At 43.3% G+C, this 18,881-nt stretch overlaps 1 protein-coding gene across 1 annotated transcript; it reads right to left on the reverse strand.

Moving 5' to 3' along the window:
- Positions 1-3,664: 3,664 nt before the first annotated feature.
- Positions 3,665-15,716, reverse strand: carnmt1 (carnosine N-methyltransferase 1). Its single transcript, XM_080738380.1, has 7 exons — positions 15,540-15,716; positions 13,926-14,092; positions 12,296-12,436; positions 10,297-10,475; positions 7,784-7,897; positions 6,318-6,421; positions 3,665-4,687 (listed from the first exon to the last, which is right to left on the reverse strand). Exons 1-7 carry the CDS (start codon positions 15,567-15,569, stop codon positions 4,493-4,495), a joined length of 930 nt encoding a protein of 309 aa, XP_080594506.1. The 5' UTR covers positions 15,570-15,716; the 3' UTR covers positions 3,665-4,492.
- Between the last annotated feature and the right edge of the window lie 3,165 nt (positions 15,717-18,881).

Raw genomic sequence — 18,881 nt, forward strand, 5'->3', positions numbered from 1 at the left:
TATTACACTACAACATCTAGTTTAACAACACATGCATAACATGTAATCTTCAACTTAGTGTTGCCAGACGTACGATAATTATCGTATTTGTACGATAATTTGACCCTCTGTACGATGTACGATCAATAATTCCAAAAATGCCCAAATGTACGATAATTTCGGCATATCATCAAAAAGAGCGTGAATTCACTATTTTCTCTGGCTGCTGATCTGGGATCTGGTTTGGCTTCTCAAAATAAGCCAGGAAATCAGTCAATCTGACCCTAGATCTGTACTTGGAGGCATTAAAAACACTGGTTGCATCTTTCCAGACCAGTTTCAGGCTTTTATTTGTGTAAGCTCCAAGAAGTTGCCTGCCTCCACACAGCATATCTGATGCGTTTTTGTCACGCAGGAGTCTAAAACTAGGTAATTTTTTGGTGAAATTACGTTTTTGCGCGAGTGATTTCTCTTTTTTGGCCGTGTACGATAGTTTCATGTCAAATACGATAATTCTGAGCCTCCGGTACGATAATTCAACATTTCCCATCTGGTAACACTACTTACCCCACCACCATCAGTCCTTGATCTAGTAGTCTGTGGTGAGTCCTCTTCATCATCATCATCATCAGGTCGGAGACGTTTATTCTGATGGAGATCAGACCTGGTGTTGTTACTGTTGGTGGAGGCGTGGTGGTGGAGACCTGTAGTGGCACAGTAACAGTCGTCTGCGTGTTGTGAACAAGTCTTCCTGCGTTGAGCCGGTGGTCCGTGTCTTTCTGGAGGATCCTCGTCATTACAATCATTACTATTATTATGATGATAACTGTATGGTCTCTTCCTGCAGCGGCTGCCCAGCACGGCCAGCAGCAGAGATGGTGGAGGACGGTGAGGATCCAGCATGCGGGCGGCAGCAGCAGCAGCAGCAGCAGCCATGCCGTCCAACAGCGTGCGATCCCCGCAGAGAGAAGCAGCAGAGCCGCTGCAACAGCTCCTCTTCATCATGGTGGTTGTACCCGCTGCGTCCCAACACGACGCGCGTCTTTTTGTCATCACTGCAACTTGTTAAATCACCTCCTGACGTACCTTAATTAATACAAAATCCACAGTTTGTTTTGTCTCACGACTTGTTCTAAACACGGACGCACACGCAGATAAGAAGGTTGGACATGTCTGACTGGCCAATCAGAGCAGAGTATACCGGCTGTACGTCCCCGCCCTCCTCCTCGGGAAAGTTGGTCCGTGATCGATGTATTTGCAGATCCGGTTCAGAGCGGATACGGTCGGAGTACGTGTTTGTAACTTTGTAGATGACCGGATACAGTAGGCGGGCTCTACACCGGATCTGACCACTGAGAAGTACATAGAAACCGGGCTTTCCGCCGGTACTGCGGAGGTTGTTCCAGCCAGGCTAGCTATCTTTGATAATGATAACATTAATAATGTGTAACTAAATATGACTAGAGAATGTATAAGAACGATTAATTTGATGATGTGTCTGTGTGTCACCTCCCCTTTCCCACTGTAAATACCTTTTATTTATGTTCTTCTTTTGATTGATTGATTGATTTATATTTACTTTATTTGCATAGGAAAAGATACAGTTTCATGACGGTACAGTTCAGTGGTACTTTCCAATGTATGTATGAATGAATGAACCATTGTAAAGCGCTTTGAGCACTTGGAAAAGCGCTATAAAAATGCAATTCATTATTATTACAAGGTCTACTAAAAGGAGATCCTAGAAAAGACTAAGCTTATTTCCATAGGAAACCATTGAAGTAGCCTATCTTATAGGCTATAACATTGAATGACAGATGGATAGAACACAGTACTATGCAGTAGATAGTCAGGAAAATAAAAATAAAAAGATAAAAACATACAGTAGGTATATACCGTACAAAGAATGGGCAGGCGAGGGTAGGGCTGGGCTATGTTTCTTTCTTTTACCAGTTGCGAACGGCTGCCGCCTGTAAGTGTTTTTTCAGGGCTGTCTTTTCTTTTTCTTCTGTATGACTTTGGTTTTTCTTTTCTTTTGCTATTGATGTTATCCTCTGCATAGTACTGTTCTGTCTGTCTTTCAATGTTAGATACATAAAGTGGTTCCTGTGTAAAAAAAAGACAAAAACCCTTTTTAGTTGACCTTGTGCCAGTGATTTGTACCGTCATGAAACTGTAACTTTTGCTAAGCAAACTTCTAATAAAGTATTAAATCAATCAACTGTTATCTCTCTATATATGTATATATATATACATACAGACTTCTGGACCAAATGACAAGAGCTTATCTGACTAAATCATGTTATAACAATAATTAATGCTCAAATATAAGAGCTCCCACAGATGGAAATCTTATCAAATGGGGATATTTGCCATCAATGGAAGTCCTTGATATTAAAAATGTTGAGAATTCGGTTGCAAGTTTCTTAACTCATTGCTTAGCAAAGAGATTCCCACTGTCTAGTACATGGGTCTTCAACAGGGGGTCCACCAAATCTTTGTGATAGGGACTTTATTTGTATTACATTTCTTTACGTTAACCACCCTCACATCCCTATTCTGGGGGAAACATTCTCAGAAAATAGCAGATCTACAAGCTCACAACTCACCTGTGACGCATTGAGAGCTTGTAGATGGGCTATTTTCGGCAAAGAGGTTTGAAGTACTGGGAAAAATCACACCTAGTATGAAGTGAGCGGTGCTATTTATGAGTCAATTTCATTAAGCGTCCCGCTGGCCAATCACAGTGAAGCTTGGCCAATGGGACGCTGGGCATACACTGTACAACCAAACTTTGAGCCGTTTGTGCCAAGATGTAGGCCATATCTCGGCCAGATGTAGGCCACACTTCAGTTTACTTCAGAGCCCATGCATTCTTTGGTGAACCGGACAAAGCCAGATATCTCTTTAGCAGAGCAACATAGACCTCTTCAGTTCTACACGTAAAACTTAAGAGGGGAAGGACTTGCACACCAAAGCCGTTGCACACCAAAGCCGTTTTTAAGGATGACTCCTTAAAAACTTGACTTATATTTAAATAAATTAAACCTTTTCTTATGGTGCTAAATGGTAAATAAAATGGTAAATGGTGCATTCATATAGCGCTTTACAATGTGCATAACATTCACCCATTCACACATATACACCAGGAGCAACTCGGGGTTCAGTGTCTTGCCCAAGGACACTTTGACATGTTGACAGGAGGACAGGCGATGCGAGGCGTTGTGTGCTTGTAGATCGGCTGTTTTCACTAGTTTAGTACATTTTATAGAGATTTATAGAGGTTTTGGACATACAACAACGGCGATATGCTATAAATATAACGTGCTGGGAGTGAAAATTATAATGTAGGGGTGCCTCGGATTAAAAAAATGTTTATGGGGTGCCCTGAGACAAAAAAAAAAAACGTTTGGAAACCCCTGCTCTACGCATCCGTCTATAGACCTTTCTCCAGAGTGCTGCCGTGTAGCTGCGGTATCACTGTGGGAAGCGGGGCCACTTGACACCGCAGTGATGGTTGCCGCTCTGAGAAATCCCTCTGTTCTTTAAGCAGCTGTGCTTACAAAGACAGTCAACCTCTGTGGATGAAAAGTTAAAAAGTAACATTTGCTTTTATTGTGGAGTGAGCAGGTGTCTGAACAAACATACATACATACAATAAGTTTAAAACAACTTCCGACTATTATTGGTATTTCTAACTCTTTAGACACCTTTGAAGTACTTTCAGTCTTGGTTCGGATCCACAACGGATTAGAGGAGCTGTGGTTCGATTTTCAATGCATTGTTAAAAAAAGAAGAAAAGAAATACAACAGGTAACTGATGCAGAAGTAGAACTCCTACTCCCACAGTTATCATGTCCGCTGTGCGCACGCTGTGTTCTTCTCACGCCGCGAAAGGTAACGAATAATATGAGATCCAAGGAGTCTGCAAGCCCACAGATCACGTACATTCACCAGGGCACACAAGCCATTTAAAACCAAACGGTAAGCGAATACAAGTGACCCACTGAGCCGTGGTCGGCTATCAGACGTCCGTCTAAAACCGGGTTAGAACTGGTCTAAAAGTGAAAGTGCTCTTAGACGGCTTGGCTTAGTCTAAACGTTAAAACAATTTCATTTCAACGGCTTTATAGATACGGTCTATATATGGATGATTAACAAAACAGCTAATCAATGTCTATTCTAAGCCTAAACGACTAAAGAACTTTAACTTTTAGACTAGTCATAAGCCAGGTTTAGCTTGGCCGTATTTTAGACGTCCAGTAGCCCAATAAATGCTCAGTGGGCACCGGATTCAAGCCCCAGATTCAATCGATGGCTACCACCTGCAACTCGGCAGGTTTCACCAGGAATATTATCAGACAACTTTGTCAAAGAGAGAGACACGTTGGATAAAAAAAGAACGACAGAAAGGGAAAAAAACATGGAGTCCATTGTCTTTTAGTTTCTTTCTCTCCAGTGAATGGGTTAAATACATCGCCACGTCTCGTTTCCGCGTCATTCAGACCGTGTGTCACGTTGTCAGGTGGTCGGTGCCCTCTCGCCGCGGCGACTTGGCAGGCGGTGGCGAGCTCCGCCTCGTGTCTTGCTGACCGTTGGCGTAGCGCCGCGCGGGCTTCCGCGCCACGAAGAAGACGCAGTCGTAGACGTATCTCAGCATGGAGCGGTCGTTCTCCGTGTACGTGGTCAGCACCGACTCCCTCTCCACCTGCAAATAAAACAAAACACAGGACGTTGAAACTAAAGGATATTCCTTTCATCTGAAACTAGAGCGGGTGCTGCGCTTCCTCGGTGTGCCTTCCTTGGCCATGGGTGCTCAGCTAAAAATAGAACCATACTGCTGTGAGTTTGTAGATGGACTGTTTTTGCTTTTGGTCATATTATGATCATGTATATAGGGCTGAAGTGGTTAAGGGGTGGGGCAGGGTGGAGGAAGATTAGATTAGCATAAATAATACTGTATAAAATCTCCACAGTACATCCATACTTCCTATCATTTAATGCTGCTTGGAGCCCAAAAGGGCACTAAGGTCTGCTGAGCAGGGTCTGCTAAAGGTTCCAAAGACTCATTTAAAAACCAAAGATGACAAGGCTTTTCAAGCTGTTGCCCCCAAACTTTGGAATGCTCTTCCACAAGCCTTGAGATTTGCAGCCTCTGTCGACATTTTTAAAAGCAACCTCAAAACGCTACTATTTGAACAGGCGTTTGTTGTTGGCATTTGATTTTAATTTATATTTCTTAGTAACTAACTGTATAGCCTTGTTCTTACTTGCCTTTGTTTTTGTTTTTTCAATGCCTGTAAAGCACTTTGTGAGATCTCTCGATAAAAGGTGCTATATAAATAAGATGTACTTACTTACATAATGCTGCAATGGTTGAGTGGACAACTCCTACTAAAGCGAAATTGTTAAGATTGTCATCTCAAAGCTATATCTCTGTCCAGATGGCATTATTGTGCAAGCATTATTGTATAAGTGACAATTGAGGGTGTCAGTGTCATTCTCTATTGTGAATGCTAGGTGTGTGATGATGGCCATGTTGTTCATGTCAAAAGAGTTTGTCCCTTACAGCCGGGTCCATTTGGTAACATCTGTACGTGTGTGATAACATCAGTCGTTGCCGGATTGTTTATGGGTATAGGTTATGTGTTGATCCGAACTGGGTTTGTGAGCGGCAGTGGCTCAGGGGTAGAGAGGCCGTCTTAGAACACGGAGGGTTCCCAGTTCGATCCCGGGATCCCCAGAGTTAGTGTTTTTCCTCCGTCATCGGTGGGTGAATGTAATGCACAATCTATGTAGAGCAGCTTGGATAAAGGCGCTGTATAAATGCACCAGTTACTGTACCATGTATTTGTTTTCTGAGAGGAAGTTCAAGATATGTGTGAAAGCGTTCAACAGTCTTTCCATGGAAGGGGGGGGTATCAGCCCAGTGTGTGGTGGGGGGTGTTAATGACCAGTTGTTTTGTTTTTGCCCACATTTAGCTGTAGGTAGATATGAATGCAGATGTGAATTTTAATAAGCTACAGCATAATAGTTATATTGTCCCAAGAATGCCAGTGTCAACTGAGTACTGTATTTGAAATGTGTCAGGGGAGGCAAGGGGGTTTGATTGATTGATTGAAATGTGCATAGGAAAAGGTAACATGACAGTACAGTTCACTGGTACAAGGTCAACTAAAAGGATAAACACTGCAAGAAAGCCTACGGGCTTGTTTTATTTGGGGTCAGTTTTTTAACTCATAACAAACATGGAGGAAATGTGGGAAAAGTTAGAAACACGAGAAGGACACTTTGCTGTAGTTCTACTTCACTGATTAATTCATGAAGTTCCATCTACCTCCAGCTGGAAGCCAAATTTAACGATGGCCGTCCTGATGTCTTCATAGCTCAGCTCAACTGAGAACTCGTTGGCCATGTTCTCAAAGTGGTACAGCAGCGGACCTGGAGAAACAGCATCGATACGGTTAGTTTGTCATGTTTCAGCAGTGTTTACAACAGTGTTCTCAAAGTGGTACATCAGTGGACCTGGACAGAAGACATAGGTGTGGGCGATATGGTGATAAATATCGCTGAGACTATACAATTTCTCCACGATAGGCCCTTTTGGAGATAACGTATATGTCGTGATACAATGAGGGAGCCTTATAAAAAATGTGTAATTGTTAATACAGAGATTCATTGCAGAATTCGTTTAAACCTGCATTTTTGTCTAAATCAGTAGTTCTCAAACTTTAAAATGTCAAGGACTCCCCTTAATTCTGACAGAATACAAATGAAACCAAATGGACCTGTAAGGGTCCATTTGGTTTCATTTGTATACTGTATCAATTTAGACCTCCCAAAAGGAACCCAGAGAGTCCCTGGACCCCACTTTGAGGACCACTGGTCTAAATGGATCTGTTACTCCTTTTTCTTTTGGTTTTTGTTACCTTATAGGTGGTTGTACTGTTAACTCATACTCTGCGATCCTCGTCGAAACCGGAGATTTCTCGCTGTACCTCTCTGCGATGCCCGTCGTTCACAGAAATGTAATTAGCTTTAATCATTATGAAACGATTAAAAGTATGATCGCTGTATATAGCCGTTTCGGAGACTTTAGGCCCGCCCCCTAACTGTATCCGGTCGTATTTCCCGTTTGGACCGGATCTAGGTTTCCATATCCGGTCTGACGTCCAGTCGCAGCTCCGTTCGCATAGCTTTTCATTGTAAACAAGTGAGCTGACTGCATGGCCATAGAATAGTATTTTTTATTTATTTTGTAGCTGTTTGATTCCTCTACCCGCCTGGCATATGATCTGCGCACATTTCGTCTGCTATGTGCGCGAACGTGTCCACGTGTTACCATAGCGCACAGCTGGCTTTTTTCAATGTTTTTTTCATGTAAACACTGGCGGATAAGCAGGGATACAGCGTGGCAACGGATATGTCTATTTCAATGGGGTTTTTTTTATTCGAAAGCTGTCACCGAGTCTACACGTCTACTAGATGAGTCGCGCACAGATTGTGCACGATGCGTGCGCGTGCCCACGTTAAAAGGTAAGGACAATTTGGCAGCTGCTTACTACAGCTATGTTTAAAATGGCAGCAAAATTGTTAAATAACCATAGAAAACAACATGAAGAATAATCATGAAAAGATTGTGTATCATGATACAGCTTGGGAAAATATTGTGATATTGTATTTTTATACATCGCCCACCCCTAAGAAGGCATCAATCAGTTTGTTTGTTATGTTTCAGCAGTGTTTATACAACAGAACAGTGTGGTGGTCAGTGAGTACTACCGACCAGTGAGCAGGACTCACCCAGGTTGATCCAGACCCCTCCAGGTTTGAGGATCTTCCAGATGGTCTCCACGTAGTCCAAGACGTTGTGAGCCGTGTCGATGAAGAAACAGGTGGCCACGCAGTCCCAGGACTCTGAGAGGGAGAGAGAAAGTAAAACATTATATGAAAAAGAGTATTATATGTGATTAGGGATAGCATCTAGCACAGAGTTCATCAAGTCCAAATGTACATTGTGTATATTAGGAACACAGCAACAGAGTAGAGATGGACCGTTTGCAAAATTCTTGGCCGATACCGATCCACCGGTTTTATGAAGGTCTGACCTGCCAAAACCGATTTTTCTGATACCGATTTCTTTAGCTAAGAACTAGAAAATAGGGTTGCTCCAATACCCTTGTTTCAGGCCAAGTAGACCTACAAGACATACTTCAATTTGAGTACCAATAAGCTAGAAGAACACTAATGCCAAATCAATCACAATAGTACAATATCCAAAATCACAGACAATATCCAGTATAATATGACCGTCTGGACTAGGCAGGAGGAAAGCAGGCGACGCATCGTGCAGCGTCTCTATTAGTCTCTATTTTAGCGAGGTTTCACGGCCATGTCCCGCCCCCCAAACACCTTTTATTATTATTTATTTATTTGATTGGTTCAGGCTACGTTGCAACGCAGTGGTCGACGCTCTAGATGAGGACAGTGTTTTGCACGACGTCGCGGGCAGTGCGAATGAGCCGTTATAAGACGTGAGCATCATCACCCCAGTCTTGGCTACTAGATTACATTGGCTCCCGTTTTATTTAGAGGCCACTTGTTTTTGGTAAGAGAACAACAACATGGTATGGTGGACACAGGCTACCTCAAGGACTCATTAGAAATATACAACCGCTAAATGACACGCAGCTTGCATAGCTAGTTCATGCAGACAACTCAGGGGGCGTGCCTCCCTGATCAGGTGATCAGTCACATGATCTCTTTGCCTGATCAGGGCAGGTACAGTATTTTCTGGACTATAAGGCGCACCTGACTATAAGGCGCACTGTCAATGAATGGTCTATTTTCAAACTGTTTTCATATATAAGGCGCACCTGACTATAAGGCGCACATAATAGACGCTACCGTTGCGTTATGCATCAAACAGATGGAGCTGTGCTAAAGGGAATGTCAATGTCAATGAATGATCCATATATAAGGCGCACTGGACTATAAGGCGCACTGTAGTTTTTTGAGAAAATTAAAGGCTTTTAAGTGCGCCTTATAGTCCGGAAAATACGGGTATTTAAATCCCTCTGCCTACAGCTTCATTCTGGCTTCTCTCCTGGCTGTGCAGCTGCCCTGCCCGCTGCTGATGTTTTGCAATCCCACCACCTCCCCAGCATCATCCACCCCTATAGGCTCCGTTTCTAGATCCCCTTGGCTTTGGTGGTCTTAATTAATTCCCTGTAATTTTATCTAAAATGTTTATGCTTACAGGGAATGAATAGAGACAGAGTCCTGACCCAAACTATGCTTCATATATCGAGCTCAGTAAATGCTCAATACAAATATATTCTAAATTCAATCCAAGAGTTGTCTGACTGAACTACTGACCTGGCATAGACCTTCTGAAGTCCTCTATAACTACTGATAGTCAGGGACCCACACCTACAGGATGTGAGATGACTTGTGATTTTCTGCCGTACTTTTTATTTCAGTTTTATCTATTAGATTGGTCATTAAGGTCCACAGAATGAGAGGCCTGCTCTGCCAGAAACATCACGAAAAAAAGTTATGGCCATTTGTATATTCAGTGTTCCATTGACTCCACTACACTGTGACTACACAGGAAAAGAAAGATATTAAAAAAAGAAGAAAAGCTGCTTTAAGTAGCATGTGAGGGGTCAAACTAGGGGTTCTTCATGATTCTGAATCCATTGGAAGCATTTGTTTTGCATGAAAAACATTCCTTGGGATACATTTTGATCCCAGAAAATGGTGAAGTGATGAGTCATCAAAAAAAAGTAAAAAAAAAAAAAAAAAAGAAATCCATTGCAAGCATTTGTTTTGCATGAAAAACATTCCTTGGGCAAAAATTCAGACCCAGAAAACGGTGAAAAGTGATGAATCATCACCTTTTTAAACTTTTTGTTGATGACTCATCACTTTTCACCATTTTCTGGGGTCGAAATGTAGCCCAAGGAATGTTTTTCATGCAAAACAAATGCTTGCAATGGATTCAGGATCATGAGGAACCCCCAGTTTGACCCGTCACATGCTACTTAAAGCAGATCTTTTTCTTTTTTTAATATTTCTCTTTTCCTGTGTAGTCACAGTGTAGTGGAGTCAATGGGACAGTGAATATACAAATGGCCATAACTTTTTTTCGCGATGTTTCCGGCAGAGCAGGCCTCTCATTCTGTGGACCTTAATGACCAAACTAATAGATAAAACAGAAATAAAAAGTACGGAAGAAAATCACAGGTCCTACCCTATTCCTTGAGCTTTTGGGCTTGTGGGTCCCCGGCTATGACCTGGCTCTATCTACTGACCTGGCTCAGTGTAGACCTCTGTGAAGTCCCCGGCCACCATGGAGAAGTCAGAGTCGGGCGGCAGACCCTGAGGGTTGACGTCGGGGAAGCGGATGGAGCGCGTCTGGTCCGAGGAGCGCTTGTTGTTGCTGAACTGGTGGATCCACGGGTACAGGGTCAGAGAGTTCACCTTGTCACACCTGGGGGAGGGTGGAGGCGTACCGTGTTAGAAGCAGACACACAGCTTGAGTGCAGACACCATGATCCATAAGCAAAATAAAATATCAGGGGTGAAAAAATGTTGTTAGGCCAAGGTCAAATATGCGATTCCACCCCCACACACATGCAAACATTAGTTATGTTTCATTAACACTTGGCACAAATGCCATACAGCAAACCAGTTGAGGAAATCGCAGGTTGATTGAACTTGCATCATATTGCTAGTTTGACCACTTCAGATACCTGACATGTTGTAGGCTTGAAAAGTTTGAAAATGGATATAGGAGGTTTCAAGAATCAAGAAATCACTTTGTCACCTTCCCCATGTACTTAATATACATAGAGAAAATGAAATATCGTTCCCCCACAGTCACTTGCAGTGCAACATAAAAACATGTGGCAGGGGGACAGTGCATTGACGTTGCACTTGGGAAGTTGGGAAGAAGCTATTCTGCATCCTGCTCCTTTCTGCACGACAACAGCATATAAAATACGACCCATTAGGCTGGTTGTTGACCTGAGTCAAGACCCTTTTTACCTTACAACCATCCCCACTTTATCCCTGTGCTGAACATATAGTGTCTTTTTTTGTAAATTTGTTATTTTGTATGTTATTTTATATTTTATATGTTATTTTGTTATTGTTGCCATTAGGGTTGGTTGCGGTAACCGCCGTACCGCCATACCGCGGTAAACCGAGGTCTACCGCGGTGTCAGTGTGCTTACCGCGTAAAAAAAAAGACAAAAAAAAGTCTATTTTTTATTGGAAAACAAGCGAGTTTTAAAACAGGGGAGAAGCGAGGACCGCATGCGCTCCATGCCGCTCTGCTCTGGGCCGTGTACCACATGTTTGGAAGCCACACTGGGAGACACAGACAGTCAGACCTACACAGGGCAGCACAGCAGCCGCGTAGAGGAGTACAGAGCAGCGTAAACTTTCTCTGTAATCCACACGACACAAGGATGTTATTACATACCTTGTGTTGTGGCATATCTTTTTTTATTCATACGGATTACTGGCGGAGCACGGGCCGCGTGGACTAAAACCGAAAATGAAACTATTTTACTTTTTCCACCGCGTCGCGCGTTGTGCCCTGTCCGGCGGCGCGTCAGCGATTTTATAACCTTTTCTGTCAAGTCTTGTAAATAAAACCTGTATATAGCAGCACTCAATCACTGCGATTTGAGAGTTGAGACGTGACGTGAGTTTACAGAATCACTGTACACGATCTGACTACCCGTCCTCTTCTGGTTTGTTCACACAGCTGTTTGTGTCTGAAAAGCACAAGTAGCTAGCCTACGTTACTATGGTAACCCGACAGTGCAGATCTAAAAGCTCAGAATGCGTCGCGGATGCGATGTGTTGTGAGCTTGTAGATCTGCTCCTTTCAAAGCCAGAACCGCTGTGCTGTACGGAGAAGTATAACTCGGGCAGTCAGGCTGTGGAGAGGCGACTTTTGGGAAGATGATTGCAATATTTTGGCTTATCGCCGAACCTTAATTAATAGATACGGGGTGCGGTAATTACCGCAGTACCGGCGGTAAATGGGAAGACGGTAATCGCGGTAACAAAATGTCGATACCGCCCCAGGCCTAGTTGCCATGTCTGTAAATTGAGTGCCAAGTACTTCCGACGTAAACAAGACCGTAAAAGGCCTTATTTGGGATGTTCCTGTTGGGCAGAATGTTCTAACTGTACCTGTGCCGTGCTGCATCTCAAATGTGATGTTGTTCAATGTGACTAATAACATTCAATGGATCAAACTAGTGTCTACAGTGGTCCAGAGTGAGTGAGTTTTACCTGTTGAGCACAAAGTTGGAGGAGAAGAGCATGAAGAAGCTCCACTCGTTGCCCTGGCAGACGTAGCCCAGCCGGGCGATCTCCCAGGCCAGCCGGCCCAGCCCCGCCCCCGGAACCAGCACACTGACCTTGGACAAATCACTGACACAATAAAATACATGTCATACACAGGGGCGTCACACCAAATTCTGGGCCCTGGGTACAAGGATTCACTGCGGGCCCCCCATGAATGTTAACTATTGAAAAATAGCAGATATACAAGCTCACAGCGCGGCACCGAGTGCCGCGCTGCGAGCTTGTAGATCTGCTATTTTTTAAAAATCATGAAAATGTGTGCCAAGAAACCTGTTTTCATGTCAGTGATGCTCAAACTTTTTCACGTGAAGGACCGCCCCATCTCAAAATATTTAGTTCCAGGGACCCCCCCAGAAGCAAAATTTGAGTTACAAATGTTCACTTAAAAAATACATATATTCAAAGATTTGCGCACATTTTCACGACTTTTCGAAAATAGCAGATCTACAAGCTCGCAGCGCGGCACTCGGTGCCGCGCTGTGAGCTTGTATATCTGCTATTTTTCAATAGCTAAAGTTACTAGGGCCCCTCCACCTTGGGCCCTGGTAACTCAGTCCCACTTTCCTACCCCTTGTGACGCCCCTGGTCATACATGTCACTCACCTGACAATAAAATACATGTCATACATGTCACTCACCTGACCATAAAATACATGTCATACATGTCACACACCTGACCATAAAATACATGTCATACATGTCACACGCCTGCTCAACACGTGTGCTATAGGAGTATATGACTGTCCCGTTGAAAACACCTGCTCAACGTGTGTGCCATAGTAGTGGTTCTCAAGCTGTGGGACGGGACCCCCAGGGGGGTCCGGTCCCCACATTATTTTGGGGGGTCCCCAGATGATTAACTTAATGTGCAACATTGTTTTCTCACTCAACAGTAAACAAACCAACTTACAGTTTAAGTGTATAGAGGGTATCTGCACATTTCTAAAGTGACAAATTAAGGACTTTTTAATACCTCTAAAATGACAAATTAAACATTGCTCACAACGCGAGGCGTTGTGAGCATATAGATCTGCTATATTCACAATAGAACCGTGTTATACAAAATGTAATGCCTCAACTCTTAGTGCTCGTCAGGCTGGGGGGGGGGGGGGGGGGGGTCCCCATTTAAGTGCGGCCTGAAAAGGTTGAGAACCACTGTGCTAGTCAGATTGAAAACACCTGCTCAATGTGTGCTATAGGAATATGCCCATTGTCCCATTGGAAACCCTTGCTCAACATGCTAGGAGGACTGTGATGATGGATTATGATGATGCTGTTTATATGTTATACGGTACAGATTCGATGCACAGCCATGCATTTAGTTACAGTACATGTTGTAGCCGGTCTAGAGTTTGTGGATGTATAAAATAATGCTTAACATATTGAAACCAGGAGAAGACGACACTTATCTTACGCCATATCATGACATTACAATGTCTAAAATCCTAGAGTCTCACAGTAGTATCATATCATATATCCTGTTATCAATATTATATTGTTATATCGCCCAGTAACTCACTATTGGTCGTTAGGGAAGATGCATACAGTAACTCACTATTGGTCCTTAGGGAAGAGTCTCTGGATCTCCTGGATGAGAGGCTTGTAGCAGGTGTCTCTCTCAGACTGGCCCGTCTCACTCCAGTCCCTCACAAACTGCTTGATGGTGGACTTCAGCTTGTCCATGTCGAAGGTGGAGGACGGACGCACTTTCCTCAGGTCGTCCTGGATGGGGGGAGGGGGGGGAGAGGAGACAAAATGTCCTCACTAGGGCTGTCACAGTTATGACATTTTACATGACGATTAATTGTCACTCAAATAACTACGATCAACGGTTTAATTGTGTTTTTGTCGTTGACAGTTACATTTCTGTTTGGCTTGTAGGCTTCTGCACATGGCAGATATTTATAGCCTAAATAAATATACAAAGAAATGACTGACATATTTGACAACTTTATACTAAGTTAAGAACATTGATAGTGGAAATAGCCGATCTACAAGCTCACGACGTGTCACATCACTATTACTACTAGCCTACTACTACATATACTTTGATAGATGCACAGTAGGCTGACAGGAAACAGGGAGAGAGATGGGGGGTGACACGCAGCAAAGGTTGTCAGGATCGGGACTCGAACCTGCAACGCTGCAAGGCTGGTCTGGATTACCAGCCTAGGTGCGTGGACCTGTGGCCCATGCCTTTTTGAGCCGTGGTCACAACGCTCCTATACGTGGCCGTGTGTGTGGGTCTGTCTGTCTGTCTGTTTGTCTGTTTGTCTGTTTGTCTGTCTGTATGTCTGTCTGTCTCCGGGTATGTAGCCTGGCCCTGCAGTAACCTTTTCTGACCACACATGTTAAGGGAGGGGCGCTGTTGTTCAGGATAGGCCAGGCATAGGCCAGGCACACTCACACACAAACACACACATGGGCCACACACACACACACACACACACACACACACACACACACACACAGGGGGCACACACACACACACACACACACACACACACACACACACACACACACACACACACACACACACACACACACACACACACACACACACACACACACACACACACACCACCGCTCAGTTCACACGAGTGTGATTTTTTTAACTGTATTTTGTTTTGCTTTTTCAGTAGTAGTATTATTATTATAATAAGGTAAAGCAGGGTTCCCAAATAGGCGGCCCGCGGGCCGCTGTCTGGCCCCCACCAACCCCAGTAATAATGGTGGTATAAGAGCAGCAACAACACCAGTATATCGTCGTTGTCGGGTGGAAACCTCGTATCTCCAAATTTGTATGTTCTTTCGCAAAGTAAAGCCCTGCTTCATCATACAAGGCCGTCGCACAAAAGCAGTGAAAACAGCCGATCTACAAGCACACAACGCCTCGCGATGCGAGGCGATGCGAGGCGTTGTGTGATTGTAGATCGGCTGTTTTCACTAGTTTAAATCATTTCTAAAATGATAAATGCAAAACGAACGGTTTTGGACATATAAGATTTTCACCCGACAACGACAATATCTGAACTGTCGCTGGAGTAGCCGGAACGCCACCGTCGCCCCCCCCTGCAATGTTGTGGCCCTCGGCTTGGTACCCTAGACATAATTCGGCCCTTGGGGAAAACTAATTGGGGAACCCTGAGGTAAAGGTTAGGTGTCCTACCTCCTCTCCATACTCCATGTTCTCGAACATGTGGATGCAGTTGAGGACCACAGCGTGCAGGACCTCCTGGTTGTGCTCCACACACTGGGAGATGTGCGCCAGGTTAGGCAGCACGGCCGGCAGCAGGCCCTGGTGGTGAGGCTGCAGACTGCGGAACTGACGCTCCGCGCGCTTCACCTTCTCCTGCACGTGGTCCCTGACACCAACAACAACATCATCATCATAAGTATGGTTCTGAATGGTTCTAATTTCAAGGACCCCAGCTCTGGTCCATAGCGTTAGAAGTTGAGATGGACCGATTGCAAAATTCTTGGCCGATACCGATCCACCGGTTTTATGAAGGTCTGACCTGCCAAAACAGATTTTTCCGATACACTGTAAAAAATAAAAGTTGGGAAAACTCAAAATTTTAAGGCAACAAACTTCAGAAAACTTTTAAGTTAAACAATCAAACATAAAACTTTAAGTTTTGCTTAAATTGGTTTAGTTGGTTTATCTTAACATTTTCAGTTGCCTCAACTTTTATAATTTTTGCTTAAAGGAGCTATAGTCAACTTTTTCTTGAAAAACGGATGCTAAAATAAAAATAATGTTTCGAAAATATTTTATAAAAAAATAAGCTTCATATATGTGTTTCAATTAAAAAATGACCACAAAAAGCGTAAAATAATGATAAAATAATCATTTTGGCCCTTTGTTTACATTTACAGGACCCGTACTTTGTTTACATCCTAGTCTGTAGACTAGGATGTACACCTACAATGAAAAAGTTGACTATAGCTCCTTTAACTTAAAATTCTAAGTTGACCTAAACTTAAAAGTTTTCTGAAGTTTGTTGCCTTAAAATTTTGAGTATTCCCAACTTTTTATTTTTTACAGTGTACCGATTTCTTTAGCTAATAACTAGAAAATAGGGTTGCTCCAATACCCTTTTTTCAGGCCAAGTAGGCCTACAAGACACTTCAATTTGAGTACCAATAAGCTAGAAGAACACTAATGCCAAATCAATCACAACAGTTAAATATCTAAAATCACAGACAATATCCAGTCTAATATGACCGTCTGGACTAGGCAGGAGGAAAGCAGGAGACGTCATTGACACAGGATTATGGAATATATCCTTACATTGCAAAGGTAATCAGCACCATCTGTATTCTGTAGGCTGCCACCAAGTAGACTGGCTGCTACTTGCTAATGTTTACTTTAGTCACAGGACCAGAGCATCATGTTGTGCAGTGCCATAGACACAATTGGCATAAAACCGGTATTTATGTCAGTGCTCCCGCAGAAAGCCTGCGCAGCCTAAAACAAAAGACGGCTTTTGTGAGTTGAAAGCCCCCTTTAAGAGTTATTTATTTATACATAAGCACAGCAGCAGTCTTTCTAGAGAAACATAAGCATTTCGGCCTATGGGCCTTCCTCAGCGTTTCAAACTAGCACTCTGAGCCCCCCACCTCACTTCTAAAATACACTTTTTGGCCAGAAAAGGAAATATCTCAACGGAAACTTTAGCTACTCCACAGCGCCCCCTACAGATCTTGTCAATAGAAATGTCCATTGACCAGATTTTCACCTTCCTTCCACTAAGGAAGTGGGCTTTCAACTTACAAAAGCCGTCTTTGTTTTGGTGAGTAGCGAAACCGTATTTGTTATTTTTGGACCAGGGTTTCTGTGGGTGCAGCGGATGGTTAGTGACATAACATTAAGGAGAACTCCTTCTAAAGCTATAGACCAGAGCTAAGGAACCCGTGTCCATTCATTTCAAGGCTGTGTGTGTGTGTGTGTGTGTGTGTGTGTGTGTGTGTGTGTGTGTGCGTGTGTGTGTGCTGCTCAACAGCACCTCTTTGAACACCCAGCAGTACTCAGGCTACATACAGACAGACAGACACGGACGGATACACACACGGCCACGCTATGGAGACGGTGTGCCCACCACTCAAAAAAAGGATTGGCGGAAGTGTGGAAGGCACTGTGCCACTCGAAGTGACACCTGACCAATCACAACGTGTCTTTTCCGGGACTTAACCGTCAATTAAAAGGAGCTTTATGAGGAGACAAACGTTTACATTGCCAAAGCAAGTTCCTCTGGTAAAGAGGGAGTCCCGCATCTGATTGGCCTACTGAACGTCCCCTTCTGTGACGCACGCAGAGGCGTCCTTCAGAAATCCCGGAAGCTTTCTTTTTTACCAACGCCCAGAGCCGGAGGAGGTGTCTACCTTTCTATGTCTATTATTAAAACTGGATGGATAATTACAGAAACGCATTACTACTCATCGGAGGCTCCAGTACTTTCAGAACAGCGCTGCCAGGATCCTGATGAGAGTGCGTACATTTGACCACATCACACCCTCTGTTCACTCCACTGGCTCCCCATCACCTTCAGGACAGAATACAAGATCTCCTTTCTGACCCCTACCTCAAAGAACTCCCTGCCCCAAAACCCGCCACCAGAAGCCTACTCTTCTCCAACACCAACCTCCGCACCATGTGCTAGCGGGCCTTCTTCTACACAACCCCATGTCTGCGGAACACCTGAGAGAGCCACAGTCCACTGACTGATGCTTTAAGTCTTTGCCCTGTTCTTTCCTAGTTTTTAATTTGTTTCGGATCACAGGCCTTCCTCAGTGTTAGTCTAGTGACTGCTGTGGATCTTAACCATCATGAAGACTCTTAGAGAGTGCAGATTGTACATTTCTTTTAAAACAAATTAACAGAACATCACTGAACATTTTCCACCACAGACTAGGTCAAATAGAAATGTTTGGCTGGGAAAGGAATAAAAACTGCAGCTTCTTGACCCTGTCTGGTAAAATAATTGAGGACAGCACAGTATTTAATAAGATCAATTAGATGTTCTAGTCTAGTCAATTAAATTATTAACAATGAAGATAGTTATCAGTGAAAAATAAAAGAGGCTACCACTTGGTCAGGGCAATAAATCCATGTTATGTCATTGATGTTGTGATCATAGAAAGCCTGGTGGGCGAGGTTATAATATATCAGACTAGATATTGTATAATGTGATTAGTGTTTAACAGGTATAAATGTGTGTAATATCATAATATGACATGAGTGTAATGTAATATCCATGTTTTAAAGGCTGCATAAATACATAGCCATACATTATAACTCTTGTAGAGTATTTTGAAGTTAAAACTTCTTCAAAATAAAAGAGCTATAATTTATGGCTACTAGGCAACAGTCATGTATTCAATGTAATTCGATGTTGTGAAATATAATTGACCGACTGTTCTTCTGTTACTGTTATATTAGCCTATTAGCCTTTACTCAATTATTATATGATAAATACTAATACAGGTGTAACAGATCGTGTGGTTTCTT

The sequence above is a fragment of the Nannobrachium achirus genome, assembly GCF_963921795.1.
Source record: "Nannobrachium achirus genome assembly, chromosome: 12".
NCBI classification, from domain to species: Eukaryota; Metazoa; Chordata; class Actinopteri; order Myctophiformes; family Myctophidae; genus Nannobrachium; species Nannobrachium achirus.